The sequence below is a fragment of the Patagioenas fasciata genome, chromosome 4 (assembly GCF_037038585.1).
Source record: "Patagioenas fasciata isolate bPatFas1 chromosome 4, bPatFas1.hap1, whole genome shotgun sequence".
Taxonomy (NCBI): domain Eukaryota; kingdom Metazoa; phylum Chordata; class Aves; order Columbiformes; family Columbidae; genus Patagioenas; species Patagioenas fasciata.
Genome location: NC_092523.1, coordinates 25,708,640 through 25,723,310, shown reverse-complemented (window position 1 = coordinate 25,723,310; position 14,671 = coordinate 25,708,640). Strand labels below are relative to the sequence as shown.

Here is a 14,671-nt window from a genome sequence, read left to right as displayed (position 1 = left end):
TACTTCAGTGTAATATAAATGCCAGTAAGTGCAGTTGCCTTTTTGTTATGTTCTCCTTCCACTATTATGGATTGTTTTGTTTAGTTTATGGGGACCATAAAACAAATAGGATACTTTGATTTTATTTATGAACATGTGGGTTTGTTTTATAAATAAGCACTATGGGTAGAAGTTTCTCAGTGTGGTACAACAGCATTCTCAAGGAGTTTTAGTTGCTACAGCAGGCCAAGATGGAAGTTAATCCTCTATTCTAGTACCATAAATACATTAGGGGAGTTACTGTAGGGTATGGCCATTTTAGTCATCTCTCAGCATTCCGTCAGCTCAAGCAGTACTGCTACACTTAGTTTATAATAAAGTGTGTGTTTGTTTTGAAGTATTTCTGATTTATCCCGTTCAGGTTTGGTTGAAGACAACACGTAACTTTGCAGGCAACTTTCAGCCTTGCTGAGATGTGCAAAATCTTAATTGCCTATCCTTGAGAGCCCTGATTGTCTCATTTTGCAAAACCTGGCAATCAGTCTAATGCTCTGTTCTGTGACTAAGAATTGGACTTTTTAATTTTTGCTCATGGGTCTCAACTTACCATTAACAATTTGAAATTATTTGCAAACACTTATGAATTAATGCATTTAGAATTTTTTCATTCTTTATATTGACACTTTTGATAGATGCGTATTTTTGGTCTTTATTTCTTTTCATATAGAGTTGTAGAGAATCTCCTGAAAGGTTATTTCATATTTATTTAATTTTCAGATTTCCATATCTAGAGCCCAATTTGACACTAAGTACAACCTTATAGCAACAAGACAACAATTTTGGTGTACCGTGCTCTTTTAAATGCTGTGAGGTAGTGACAATAAGTGCCTCAAAACTTTGCTACCAGTCTGGGTAATTTGAGGGTAAAAAGATTTCTGGATAACCTTGCTAAGAGCTTAATGTGTAACTAGCTAGAAATTTACTATATGTAATTCAGATGGCAGAAGGAGTTGTAGCAGGTGAAATCATGATGCCAGGCCATCAGAGTTTTAATTCTCAAAGTATGTTAGTTTAAAAAAAGAAGCTGAAATGTCTGCGTTTATGTGCATGCAGTTAGTTTTCCTTGGGGAAGCGAGTTGTGCTCAGGAGTCTGCAGTGTTGTTTCTGGGCTTTGCAGGAGCAGTCGAGCGTTTGCAAGCTGCAAATAGCAGGGCCACAGACAAGATGCTGTGCTGGAATGGAACTCATCCCTGCATCTGAGAGGGGCTCTGTTAACATTTCTGTTCCTTCTGTTAATAAAGCTGTGACCTGTGCTTAATCTCTTGCCTGCTTTTGCTGCCTGTGTCTCCTGATCAAAGAGCTTACCATTGGGCTACTGCCATTACCAACAGCTTGCAAGCTGGTGCTGGACCCTGCGGGTTTCTTTAACCCCGTCCAGAAACTGATCTTCTTTTGCATGGTTCTGCTTCCTGATTTAGCAGCCATCAAATGGTCTAAGTTAAATTTATGTGGGGCTGAAAAATCCCTGGTCTAATCAATCCAAGTCATTTTATATGCCAAATCCATGGCCATTGATTCCTTTGTATTAGGTGGGTGCAAAAGTAATTGCAGTTTTGGATCATGAATTTTAGATCATTGTAACTAGGCTCAAACACATCTTTATTAATCAATGTAGGAACCATTAAAATCAACACATTTTTGCCAACAAGAAAGAAGTTTGTTTATTCCTGTAGTTTAAAAATTTGTGCTTCAGGATTTGGTGAACTCTTGGGAAGCATATTATGCATCCTGCTGGTTCTGGAAGCATTTTCCCTGCCAAAAGTTCTCAAGATGCTCGATAGTTGGTTGATGAGAGGTCAGTTGAATATGACAGATGAGGCAAAACTTCGTAGCCCAGTTTGTTCAACTTTTGAAGCGTTGGTTGCACGACATGTGATTGGGTGTTGTCGTGGAGGAGAATTGGGCCCTTTCTTTTGACCAATGCCAGCTGCAGGTGTTGCAGTTTTCGGTGCATCTCACTGATTTGTTGAGCACACTCCTCGGATGTCACGGTTTCACTGGGATTCAGAAAGCTGTAGTGCATCAGACCAGCAGCAGACCATCAAACAGTGACTGTGTCCTTTTTTTGGTGCATGTTTGGCTTTGGGAAGATCTTTGAAGGTTCGTCTCCGTCCAGCCACTGAGCTGGTCATCACCGATTGTCATATAAAATCCACTTTTCGTTGCATGTCAAATCTGATCAAGAAATGGTTTGTTGTTGTTCTGTAGAATAAGAGGAGATGGCACTTCAAAACAGCCAGTTTTTTTTTTTATTTTTGGTCAGCTTCTGAGGCACCACTGATGGAGCTTTTTCACCTTTCCAGTTTGCTTCAAGCGTAGAACGGTTGAATTAGAGTTCTTCGGCAACTTCTCCTGTAGATGTCAGAGGCTCAGCTTTGGTTGCTCTCGGTTGTTGTCATCTTCTGCTGGCTGCAGCTACGCTCCTCATCTTCAAGGCTCTGGTCTCCTTTGTGAAACTTCTTGAACCATCACTGTACTGTACGTTTGTTTGCACTTCCTGGGCCAAATGTGTTGTTGATGTTGGGAGTTGTCTCCACTGCTTTATGACCTGTTTTGAACTCAAATAAGAAAATCACTCGATCATTTTGTTTTTGTCTAACGACATTTCCATAGTGTAAAATAAATATAAAGTAAACAGCAAGCGATAAGCCAGTAGCAAAAAAAAAAAAAGGCAAGAGGTGCATTGAAATGATGTATAAGATAACCACATTTATTTAAGAATGTGTTCCAGTATCAAACAGCAAATTTCAACAATGCAATGAGCACAGTTCCTTTTGCACCAACCTAATGCTACTCCCTTAAACATGTGAGTAGGCTGCTTGTCCTCCAAAGCATTTTGGTTGCCCTCTTTTCCCCCCCAAGACAGCTTATCCTGGCTTTCTTTTTCATATGGCACTGTGCTTTGGTTTTGGTAATTCTGATCACGTTTGATTACACATTGTTTACCTTCAGACCTGGTAAGGGTTATTTTTAGATGGCATTTGAAATTGAAGTTGCGGGATATAGAAGACCACATCCTTCCTGATTTATTAGTCATCTCAGTTGCAGAAATTTAAGTTACGATTTCTGAGTTTGAGTGTCTGTGTAAGAGAGCATGAAGTTTATGCTTGTGCTCTGTAATAGCTTGTGCATTTAAAGTAGAGTTTTTTGTAATTAACAAATAAGTCTGAGGTGTGACCTTTATTGTAGAGTTTGAGTAATTTATATGTTGGTTAAAAAAAAGTTAAGGCTCTGGAGTTTAATTTACACAAAAGGATTAGAAAAAATGACTGAGATTTACTTCAGCAAATGTTGCTGTGAATGTATAGATCAGATGACAGAAGGTCTTATTATCTGTGCTTGCAAGTAGCCAATAGCTAAAACACACTCCATCTTCTTGCCCTGACAACGCTGGTTTTGCCTGCCAGATTGTTCCATTCTACATGGGGGGGAAATCTAATTAAAGGCAGATTGAATTGAATTTGGAAAAGGCTTAGTTGCTGTCTTGTGTTGTCCCTTACTAAATACAGGATTAGTTGTGATTGCATGTCATGGTTATGCCTTACATAAATGAAAGAATTGCTCTTTATTTCTCCAAGTGATCATTTGATTTAAGAATACTCTGGCAGCATAAGGTGACCCAGGTCATCTGCAACATAGAGTTTCAGTCAGATAGTCAAATGTAGACTGATCATTTAAATGTATATATCTTGATAAAATTAAAAGTAAAGGAACAATGATGAAGCCTGTTTCTTTTTGTCATTGTTATTTTTATTGTTTTTCCTTTGTAGCTGTTAGAGTCTGATTCTGGAAGGCGTGTTGTCTCCGAGTTTTTGCTGGATGAGGAATTTGACTGTGTGGGAAGGAGGAGGAAAAAATGGGGAAATGGGAGGACATACTCCACTTGAGTGCCAGAACTCATTGCAGGGTCTGAAGGGCATTGCTAGAGCAGAGATGGCACTGCCGAGAGGCTGTTGCAGTCAGTTTGCAGCACGATTAGCTCTAAAAGGAAAAATGGCACTGTCGTGGCAGCAGGGGCTGACAGGGTGTCACCTGGGGACAGAGGGGCCAGGACAGAAAGCTGGTTACCAGATGGTGATTTCAGTAGGACTAGGTGAAGCAGAAATAGCTGGAAATGAAAGAAACTGCATTTAGCAAGCAGGTCAATGTGGTGATTTTGTTCTGATGTGAGGACAGAGCCAGGGAGGAGTAGAGTGAGCAGCAGTTGTGCTCTCTCTGGGCACAGGGGTTGGACTAGGTGATCTTGAAAAGGTTCTTCCCATCCTCAGCAGCTCTGAGGTTTGTGCAGAGGAGTCTGCAGATGGGTTTGAGTGTGCATGTGCAAGCTGCTTCTAGCTTTGCTTCTTTCCTGATCTTGCCTTCTCAAAACTGCTCTACCCACCACCAGAATTTGCTTTCCTGGCTTTGCTGAGTTTTTTCTCTCCAGCTTCTAAGCTCAGTCCAATGAAGATGTTGTTGCTGGAGGGAGTGGCGGGAAGAAAGCCCCTGGCTGTAGGAGCATCGTCTGTTGCTCTGATCTACCGCAGCACTTCATTCAAGTGTTTTCCTTCCTTTTTCCTTCTGTAAGTGTGGATATGTAGGCAAGAAGGAGCACTGTGACACTTGATGCCAAGAAACCTTCTGGTCTTGTTTTTGCTTTCAGCTACATTAATGTAAATCTAGACTTTATGAAGATGCTTTTGGCTATCATCTGTTTAACTGTTACCAGTTAGCTTGTCTAGGTTGAAGAATGAATGCAGGTGTGAAAAAACAGTGTGTTAACATACTTAAGAATTAATGTTTTAACACTGGGATTCACCATTTGCAGTGGAGGGAGTTAGCTGGTGTTGAGTTGCAATCCTTGTGTAATGGGGACATTATCTCCAGCTGCTTAGTCCTTAGCTAGAGCCAAAGCTCACAGGACCTGAGGCTGTAGCCCCATGACATGAGTTTGTTGTTAAATGTTTTGTACTCAACAGAAATCCTTGCAGAAAGGAAATCTGCTTTATGAAAAGGTTTGTATTATTTCTTTCCTATATTTCCTAGACACAATGGCAGAAATAGTTGTAAGTGCATAGAAATACCCTGTGTTTATTTTTTATCAATGCTGTTGTAGTTTCCCGACTAAGCTGTAATTGAGGAAAACCTCAGTTTATCTAGTGTCATGAAGTTTTTGCTACAATATGTTGATTGAAACTGAAGAATATTGTTGAACTTGTTCTTCTAGTAAAGCATCTGTAAAGAAAAATGCTGTGGTTATTTTTAATTACTTGCTGCCTTAGACTAGCTGCTTCTGTACTTTAATAACTGTCAAATATGATTGAAAGCTCAAAAGATCCTTACTGTCACGTTCTGGGGTTTGTTTAGGATGCTTTCTCTCCAGGAGCTTCTGAAATGTGGTGGTTTTGTTTTGTATTTTTCTTTGGTTTTAATTCTTCAATGATCCCTCTTTTCAGATTTCAAATTATAATCTATTTCCTGATGCATTGCTGACGCCCGTGAGCCATGTCAGAAGTACTTCCAGGTCAGATGCCCTTTAAAAGATTCTACTATGCAAATATATGAAACTTTCCTCTTCTCTTCCTTCTTCTTCTTCCCAGGCCCATATTTTGTTTTCATTTTGCACTTACACATGAAAAAGAACAAGCACTTGCTTTTCTTTTTAACAGTGCCTTTTAAAATAAACTCTGTATTCAGCTTTTTAAAAGCTATTTCTATAGACAATACAATGCAAAAAAGGTCTTATTAGAGGTAAAGATAAATCGGTCATGCACTGTTTTCTGTGTGCAATGGCATTATCTCTCTAGGGCTGTAAGGTTTATGACAAGACTGAAAAACATCAATAAAAGCCATTCAAGTAAAAGTGTTATTTGTAATATTACGATGCTTAGAAAATGGAGGCTACTTTGTTAAACATTATAGTGGTGAAGGTACATTAATCTTTATCTGTAGGTATGTGTCTAAACATTAGGAGTATGCAGTTGAGACTGGTTTGTTTTTAAAAGTAAATAAGCTAAAACCATTAATGAATTGCTATGGCAGGGCAGATCTACATAGCAAAGTGCTGTCTTTAAGCAGCAACAATTTAATAGTATGTTATTCCCAGTAACAATGTCCTAATTTTTCTTAGTTTTCCACCAGAGCCCAATATTTTTTTTATTATAATACCCTGTTTTTACTCCCTTATAACTTAGCACTGTTCACCTGCTTTGGCTGAGACACACGTATCAACTTGGTGATTCCTGGTCTGCTTGTCTTTGCTTTTCAGCAAAAGACAGAGGAGTTTAAGCAAGGGTGCCCTGTGCTGGTCCTTGCCGGTAGCCCTAGCAGGGGGGCCGGGGTCTGCCTGCAGCAGGGTGCTTGGGTGCCGGACCCCAGGCACAGGGGTGCAGGTTTGCTGGCAAGAGGAGCTGCTGCAGTGTGTGGCAAGGGAAGCAAGGTTGATGGGAGAGACAAGAGAAAAGAGACGGGAAGTTGGCTGTTGCAATTTTGGTCTTGAAATTGCAGGTGCAGGAAGAAGTTGCATTTCCTTGAAGATTCTAAATTAGGAAGTTGGGATGTGTTTCCTCTGGGAAAACTGAAGTGTTTTAAGCATCACCATGTCCTGTATAAAGGAGGGCCAGGCTATCACTTTTCTTCCTTGTGCTGTTCTACTGCGCAATCTAGGGTGTTTTTCAGTGCATTTAAGCATTTCCTTGCATTCAGACATTTTCCAGCACTTTAGTTAGTCCTGGTGTGGGAGCAAGTTCTGCCCTTGAGACACAAGATCTGCCCGTTCCTATCTGTATTTCTTGTTCTCTTTTTTTACCTCTTTTGTTGCTTCCCTTTTCCCTGCCTTTATAGCTGTTTCCGAGCGTGGAGGGAGCCTGGCAGGGTGTGCAGGGTGACGGCCAGGGAGCAAGGGCCAGTCCCTGGAGAGGACAGTCTGCTCTGCTCTGCGCTCACCTGGCGGCATTGATCATTTGATCGTGATGGCTTGGTCAGCAGATCGTTTGAAAGGGGGTCAGGAGAGGAGGTGGTGTCTAGTGAAAGGTTCATTTTGACATTTTTCTGCTTAAGATTGTACACCAACCAGTTTAGCACCCAGCTTGCAAACACTGCTTGGGTTGCGAAGACTTTGGGAGGCTTTGGCTCAGTTGTTGATCAATGTGCCAATGTTCTTCATAAAGCCATGAGGGGAGTTTTATCAAGCAGATTAGTAAAACATAACATTTTGTTTCAGTGTTTCTTTGTGCTTATTCTTAGAGTGTTTTTGATAAATGCTAAGGGCAGGAGGCTGGCTAAAGATAATCTGGTAGGCAAATACTTAAGCTTTATCTAGGAAGATTATTTTTTAAGAAATTTGTTCAGTAGTAAAAATAGTGGCGAACATTGCATGAAGCAGCTCACTTGTAACAAAGAACAAGTATACATTTCAGTCTTGTTCCAGATTGCAGCAGTTGTATTTGTTGATGGAAAAAATACGCTTGTTTTGATTTGCTAAACCATAAAATAAAATATAGTCTAGTGAAGTCTGTAGATGTGGTGCAATTCTGTAAGTTTTAAAGCTCAGGCAGTGGGTCAAAATTATCCTTCCCTTATTAATATATTTTTTTAATGCAACTTCCAGACTGTCACACTCTTAACTGATTCAAAAATATGTGAAGCAGCCAGTCCATAAGCACAGTCCATTTTGTGTTCTTAGATTGAAACATGTGCTTTGGTAACTCTATATAGGATGAGATGTGGCCTTGTTTACATTAGACTTGATTTGTTTTAGGCAAGATGCAGAAAGAAACATTAATTGATGTATTTATATGAGAAGTACATTTACAAAGTTACTTTAAATTATGTGATGGTTGTGTTTTAGAAGTCTTTTGTGGCTAAAGTTGAAATTGTCTATGGGAGGCTTGTAAACTGTTACCTAAGCTGTTGGCTTTTGGACAGTGAGTGTGGGTTGATCTGTCTTCTGAAGAATTTGCAGTTGGTCTGCACTGACTGACTGGGGCTTGAGGAAATGGCAGACATGAAAATTTGTAAAATTTATTTGAAATTCTGTTTTGAACAAGTTTTAGAAATTGTTCTAGGCAGGTGGTGCAGGGAACATTTGGTCTACTTGGTTTTAAATGAAGCAGAGAGATGGTTGGAAGTGCGCAGCTTTGGCAGCACATCAAAAAGAGCGAACACTAGAACTGTGTGCACATTTAGGTAATGTTGTGAAGTGCTTTTGTGCACTCTGTGTTTATGTATATGTTCTTTTAAAACCCATATATTTAATCTCTTGTAAATCTGTACAGCAGTCAGTTATGTCATATATCAAATATACAAGGATGCAGCACAGCTCAGCTGCAATGATCTGTCATCAGCTAGCTCAAATTATAGCTTTTCATTCCTGGGTGAGCTCCAGACACGTTTTCATGTGCAATATAAGCAGTCAGTGATATCTGAGAATTGCAAACAACAGAAAGGGTGTTTCGTGCTATGACAGATGGGAGTGATTTATTAAATGGCCTCTAATTTGGTTGCCAGGTGTCAAACAACAGTGACTACTACAGTATGTAAATTGAGGTGTTCATGGAGTAGTTAGGCAGATTAGTGGGAGCCATAAATAGGCAGTACAGGAACAAATGATAGCTTTTTTAAAAATATAGTTTTAATGTTTTTTCCATGGTCTAAAAATCTGTTCCCTCAACAAACTTAAAATTTTTCAAAATGTGAGCTGTGCCCTTGGCTAATAAAAATCAGAAAGCTGTCTACAAGTAGACAAAACAATGGTTTTAGTTAACTGTGGAATATTATCTGTACTCTGCCTTAGGATGTGTGTTTTATCCTTTAGTTTGAGCTTTGTGAGCTGTAGAGACAGTGAGCTGTCTTCATCCCTGGAGCAGCTCTTAAAGTTGATGTCAGTAGGATATTTTGTCAAGATCTGGGTTTTTGTTTTCCTCCCCATAGAAATCAAATAGAGTATTGTGATATACTCTACCTTTGGTATTCCCTGCCTTCTGACCCTCTTCTTCCCCCTTCCAAAAAACAAACAAACAAAACACAAACCAAACAAACACGAAACAAAACAAAAACATACACACACAAAACTAAACAAACAAAGAGAAGGTACAAGTGTTGTGTTAGGCAACAGCTGAGTGGCCAGTCTGGCTTAAAATTAACAGTGCCTGAGTTCTGCTCTAGATGAAAAAGGAGCAGTATCTGCTTGCAGTCTGCCTAGACATTTCTCAAATTTCTCTGTTTCCTAGTGATGAGCGCTCAAGGAGCTCTTTCCCTTCTCTTTGTTGGAAGTAGAGGTGAAATACTAAAATGAAATGATGGTAGGGATGACTTCTAGTCTCCCAGGCATTTGCAAAGGGCACCTCCCCTGTCCCCAAGCCTGTCTGCAGCAGGATCAGACATGAAAAACTGCCTTAAAATTGCCTTGTGTAGGGTCAAGCTTTCTGCTTTTTCTCAGCTTCGTGGTCCTGATGATCTCTCTATATTTTTCTGCTTCTGTTTTTCCTAAGCTTTTGTCTGTTCTCTTACCCACTTAGGTTGTGGTAATTTTCCTACTATAAAACAATAATGTAAAGTGCCACATCCCTTTACCAGAAGCCCTAGCAAAGTAGTGTAGATGATGATTGTGTTTCACAACTGTTTCTTTTGCTTTTCTAGTCGATTCCGGTGTGGACGCATTGGCAGTGTTTATGGCAAGCGGCAGCACGACAGACGTTGTGAACCGCAACAGCCCTGCCACCCCACCCAACACCCTGAACCTGCGCTCTTCACATAACGAACTTCTGAATGCGGAAATCAGGCACACGGAGACCAAGAACAGCACTCCTCCAAAATGCAGGAAAAAATATGCGCTGACTAACATTCAGACAGCCATGGGTCTTTCCGATCCTGCAGCGCAGCCTCTCCTGGGGAACAGCTCTGCCAATATAAAGCTGGTGAAGAATGGAGAAAACCAGCTCAGGAAAGCTGCTGAGCAGGGACAGCAGGATCCCAACAGAAACCTTAGTACCACTGCGGGCATGAATGTAACTTCTGAGAAGTTTGAAGGCAAAGAGCCGATCCCGCAGGATTCCTCTGGCTGTGAAATATTGCCCTTGCAACCAAGGAGGACCAAGAGCTTCCTGAATTACTACACAGATCTAGAGACATCTGCGAGAGAGCTAGAGCAGAGTTTTGTTGCCGTGGAAGATAAATCTGCTCAAAGCAACAGCCAGGCTTCTACCGTTATTGTCAATGGGGAAGTCTTGCCCCGGAAACAAAACAAGATGTCAAGCCCAGAGGATGGCCAAGTTGCCACAGTGTCGTCAAGCCCTGAGACTAAGAAGGACCACCCAAAAACTGGGGCGAAAACAGATTGTGCCCTCCATAGGATTCAAAACCTGGCCCCAAGCGATGAGGACTCCAGCTGGACTACGCTGTCCCAGGACAGTGCCTCGCCGAGCTCGCCTGATGAAACAGGTAGGCAAGTAAAAACTGCTTGTGGCTACAGTTTTAGAAATATGTTGCACAACCTCTCTCAGGTGGTGGTTGGAATGAGAGAGGCAACTTAGTGATGCTTTGGGACAGGAAGTGGATTGCATTGAAACACAAGTGTTGGGTTTGCAGGCAGCTCCTTGTCTGCTTGGAAACACTTGGAACCTGTCTGCTTGATCCTCGCAGCTTTAGTGCTGCTTTAGGAAGGGCACCAGAGAATGCTATAGACAGGGTCCTGAGAATATGCTAACTCCACCTTTTGCTACTTTATAAATAATTGCTATTCACTAATCAATGGGTACGTGTTGTGAGAAGTAGGTGATTGTCTGCAGATACTAAACTACTGATAGCTACCTACATACAAGAAACAAACTTTGTCTGAGCAGTGATTTTTAGGTTCAGCAAAGGTTTTTACTTTTCTAATTTAAATCCTAGTAGGTGTCCCCCCTGCTGCCCTCAAGTCATTTGATGATATTCTCTTATTTTAAAAAAAGTCCTCCCAAAGCTTGGGTCATTTAATTTCTGTAGCTTATTTTCTCTGTGCGGTGGTTCCATCAGTAACTGAGAAGCTGAAACCATGGCATGTCATGGCATATTTTAGAAGCCTGAGCTCATTAATTATTTGAACAGTAATTATGACTTGTGTGCTAGCTCTGTTGTGATTTACAACACATCTGTATTTTTTTTTAAACTCTAGAGATCTCATTTACTCTACTTAAGGGACTTTGTCACTTTTTTATATATCCAAGCCAATATAAAAGGGTACAACTTTGTCAAAATGAGGGGAAGGAATCTGATTCTCGATGATAACATGGGGCTAAAGAAGTTCATCAGATATTGTTTGTATTTTCATTTCATTATTACACCACAGAGATTTTGTACTGTTTGGAGGCCACCATGGTCCAAATCTGCAGCTCTGTTACTTGTCAGTCGTGCATGATTATTAAAATAGTCATTTTTATTTTTCACCTACGTTTTTTGAATCTGTGTGGCGCAAACAGCAGGAGTCAAGTGGACACTCCAGAGCCCAAGCCCAAGGAGAGGATGAGGGATGAGGCTCTGACACCAGTGCTGTTTTCTGTTTGTGGTTTTCTTTTTTTTTGTTTTTTGGATGGAGCTCACCAGAATGTCTGTAGAAGGCAGGCACTTCTCTTAAACTTCCTGTCACCTGAAAAGCATTTTCAGTGGACATTTATCCCTTCTTAGTGAAGTGCAGTTCTCTGTGTAATAACCTCAAATGAATTAGGAATGAGAATTCTCCGGGGAAGAAAAAAAAAAGAATTCTGTTTGCCTCAAAGCCAAGAAAAATACTGGAATTAGCTTTTGCATCTTATCTTACTTGAACAAAGCCCCCTCCTTCAGGAGCAGGGAATGTCACTCATGTAAATAGAGCCTGGTATTCTGAAAGAACAGTATGTCTGGGTAGAACGGCCCTCTAATACAATAAAAATTACAGCAAATCATGAACTGGTCAGGAAGATTTATACCAATAGTCAGTTTTGCCTCTGATTGTAACCAGCATCTTTGACAAAATTAAAATGGATATCCTCTTAAAAGCACCATTTTTCCTTTGCAGTACCTATCTGATAGAGACAAGTGTGTTATTTACTGCAGAACATGTTTTCTGTGTTCCCGAGTGTGGAAAAAGATTTATGGGAGTAAAAATACATTCAGTTACACTGTGGATAAACACAAGTCCTATAATACTAGAGAAAGAATATATTATCAACTATACAATTGTAGGCTCTTAGGTAAACATCCAATTTTCAGATTTTTGGGAATAAGAGGCTCTAGTTCACACCTGGTATGCTTCCTAATGGCCTGTCAACCTACATATTACTGATAACCATGTACGAAGAACAGTGCATATTTTATAGTTTCAGGCTTGACTTGACCATTTGCTGACTTCTTAAGAACTAGGAAGAGTGACTATTGCTGGATATTCCCAGGGTTTGTGTAGGTAATGTTCTGTATGTGGACTAACTGTGTTTATCTTCCTTTTAGCTACCCCTATAAGAGGATTTTAGGGAAGAAAAAGTTAGCCAGTTTAAAATAAATAAAGGCCACATGGTTACACAATGTTCACAGTAATGGTGAGCATTGAGGGTCTCCTGGTAGAAGGCTATAAAATAAATTGAACTTGAAAGATGACTCTCTCAAGGACGCACTACTGCGATCAGTTGCCTAGGGGGGCTGCTTGCTGTGTTTGGCCAGTCAGATCGGTTTTATGCTGGGAGTTCTCAGTGGAGCTACCTAAATCCATATCTTGAATGCTCACATAAGTGCTCACATGTGAAACCCGAAGTTTCCATGGTGAAGAGTGGTGATTGGCACCCTTTTGAATTGGGATAGTTAATAAAAATATGTATGTAAAAGTGAATTAATGTGCTTAAAATCAAGAAAGAGAGAATATGTCTTATATGGTAGTGATTAGCATCCTCTCCCAAACTCTGTGATTACCAGAATTTGGGACTGGAGAAGAGGCTTTCCAGGATGTGTTTTATGGTCACAGTTGCAGTTTCATAGTTACTATTTACCAGAAAGGTAGGGAACAATTCTTTTTCATCAAAGCCATTAATTTTCCTCCTTACGGAGGGCTTGATTCTGCTACCTTCCTGGTGTCCCTGGAGGTGCCTGGTGGTGTCCAAGACAGGCAGCAGACAGGAGGCAAGCGCTTGGACTTGCATTCTGGAGCAGCAGCCGCCCACTAAGCGGGCTGCATGTCGAGTAGCACAAATTAATTAACCAGGTGGAGAGGGCCTGCAGTATCTACCCCGCAGTACAGAAATGAAATGTGTTCCTTCTCTGGGTCTGGCTTTGTTTTTTAAAAATCACTCCATGGTTAATCTTTGCTATACTGTGCCTAAAGGGTCTAGGATGGTTTGTCAATATTCTCTCCAAACACAGCTCTCTCCCAGCGTGACATCTCTCCCTGGATGAGGGGAGGCTGAGTTTAAAGGCAGTTGACTCTCTAGTGGCTGTGCCCTGGCTACCAAAGCATTGCTGTGCCTGGCTTGGTGCTTTGGCTAATATAGTGTCAAATGTGGCCCTGTCCTAACAGAGCTCCATTAATTTTGACACTATTCCAGATGAACTTCTGCTACTTGATGGGAGTTTTATAAGCTGCCTTATTTTGCCCTTAGTATTTCATTTCTTGTTCGGAGCTTGCCTTTTCAGGGACACTTTCCTTGCTAGTGTAGTAAAGAACATAATTCCCAATCTGGACAGAATCAGAGTGCTGTTCCGTGTAAGTGCAGTGCTATGATTTGGAGTGTTTTAAAAATGGATATTTCCTACTCAGTAAAATGTATAGTTGTGGGGTAAACAAATGCCTCTGGATGTGGCTGCTGGAACATGTGGAATACTGGTGGTGGAAAGGTGACAACGGGGAATAGTGGTTGTAGCGATACAACGCTGGGAAATGAGTGCCACTGTCATACTACTGCCTGGGTGGAAGCTCTGCAGTAGTTCCCAAGATCTTGAGAGCACAAGTTCCCCCTAACTCCATAGTGCAGTTTACTGTACGTTTTTACACGTGTAATGTTAAAACATATTAGGACATGCCTTTTATATGAGGCTCCTTCTGTGTTGTAGCAAAGTGGAAGACTCTTCTGAGCATCTGCAGGGAAAACTTGGGTTTCAGAAATGGTGAATAGCTTATAATAATGTCTGGTACTTAACTTGACAGACTGGTTTTGGAGGATCAGGGATGGACAGGTGTAATTCTGGATCCTGCATGTTCTCTCTGAGGTTTAATGCATCTTACTGAAAAAGCTCTTTGGTGCCTAGGATTGTATGTTTTCACAGTTCTCTCCTGACACCATGGGAAGGGTTTAGGTCCAGTCAAACACACCACTAAGCAGAGAGGAAGGGAAAGCAAATGACGAAGAGAAACCAGAAAAGGCAGTAGGGAAAAGTAAGGATCCTGATAACTCTTTCAGAAGGATGGTAAGGCACAGGAAAAAACCCACCGTCAACTAATATCTGACTAACAACCGCCCCTTAAAAAAAAAGGTCGTAGTTCATAAAGCTATGTAAGTATTAACAAATTATGACCGAAAGGGATCCGGTGAAAACCTCTGCCTCAGCACTTTTGAATGCTGCATAGAACTCAGGCCAGACTTCAGTCCACCTGATTGATGCTTTGAAATGGTTTTAGAAATCTCTGAGGAAGGAAAGGAAAAAACAGTGTTACCTT

The 14,671-nt window shown here is 40.8% G+C and overlaps 1 protein-coding gene across 15 annotated transcripts in view; it reads left to right on the top strand.

Moving 5' to 3' along the window:
• The window catches only part of APBB2 (amyloid beta precursor protein binding family B member 2), a 177,137-nt gene that overhangs the window by 76,318 nt on the left and 86,148 nt on the right, over window positions 1–14,671 (top strand). For 10 of the 15 annotated variants that reach the window (XM_065837829.2, XM_065837831.2, XM_071807414.1 and 7 more), the window contains one exon: window positions 9,658–10,458. In XM_065837829.2, the coding sequence (XP_065693901.1) occupies window positions 9,658–10,458 (801 nt within the window). Of the gene's footprint in view, window positions 1–5,474; window positions 5,543–9,657; window positions 10,459–14,671 lie in introns of all 15 variants that reach the window. The other 5 variants (XM_071807413.1, XM_065837836.2, XM_065837833.2 and 2 more) reach the window with 1 other exon arrangement.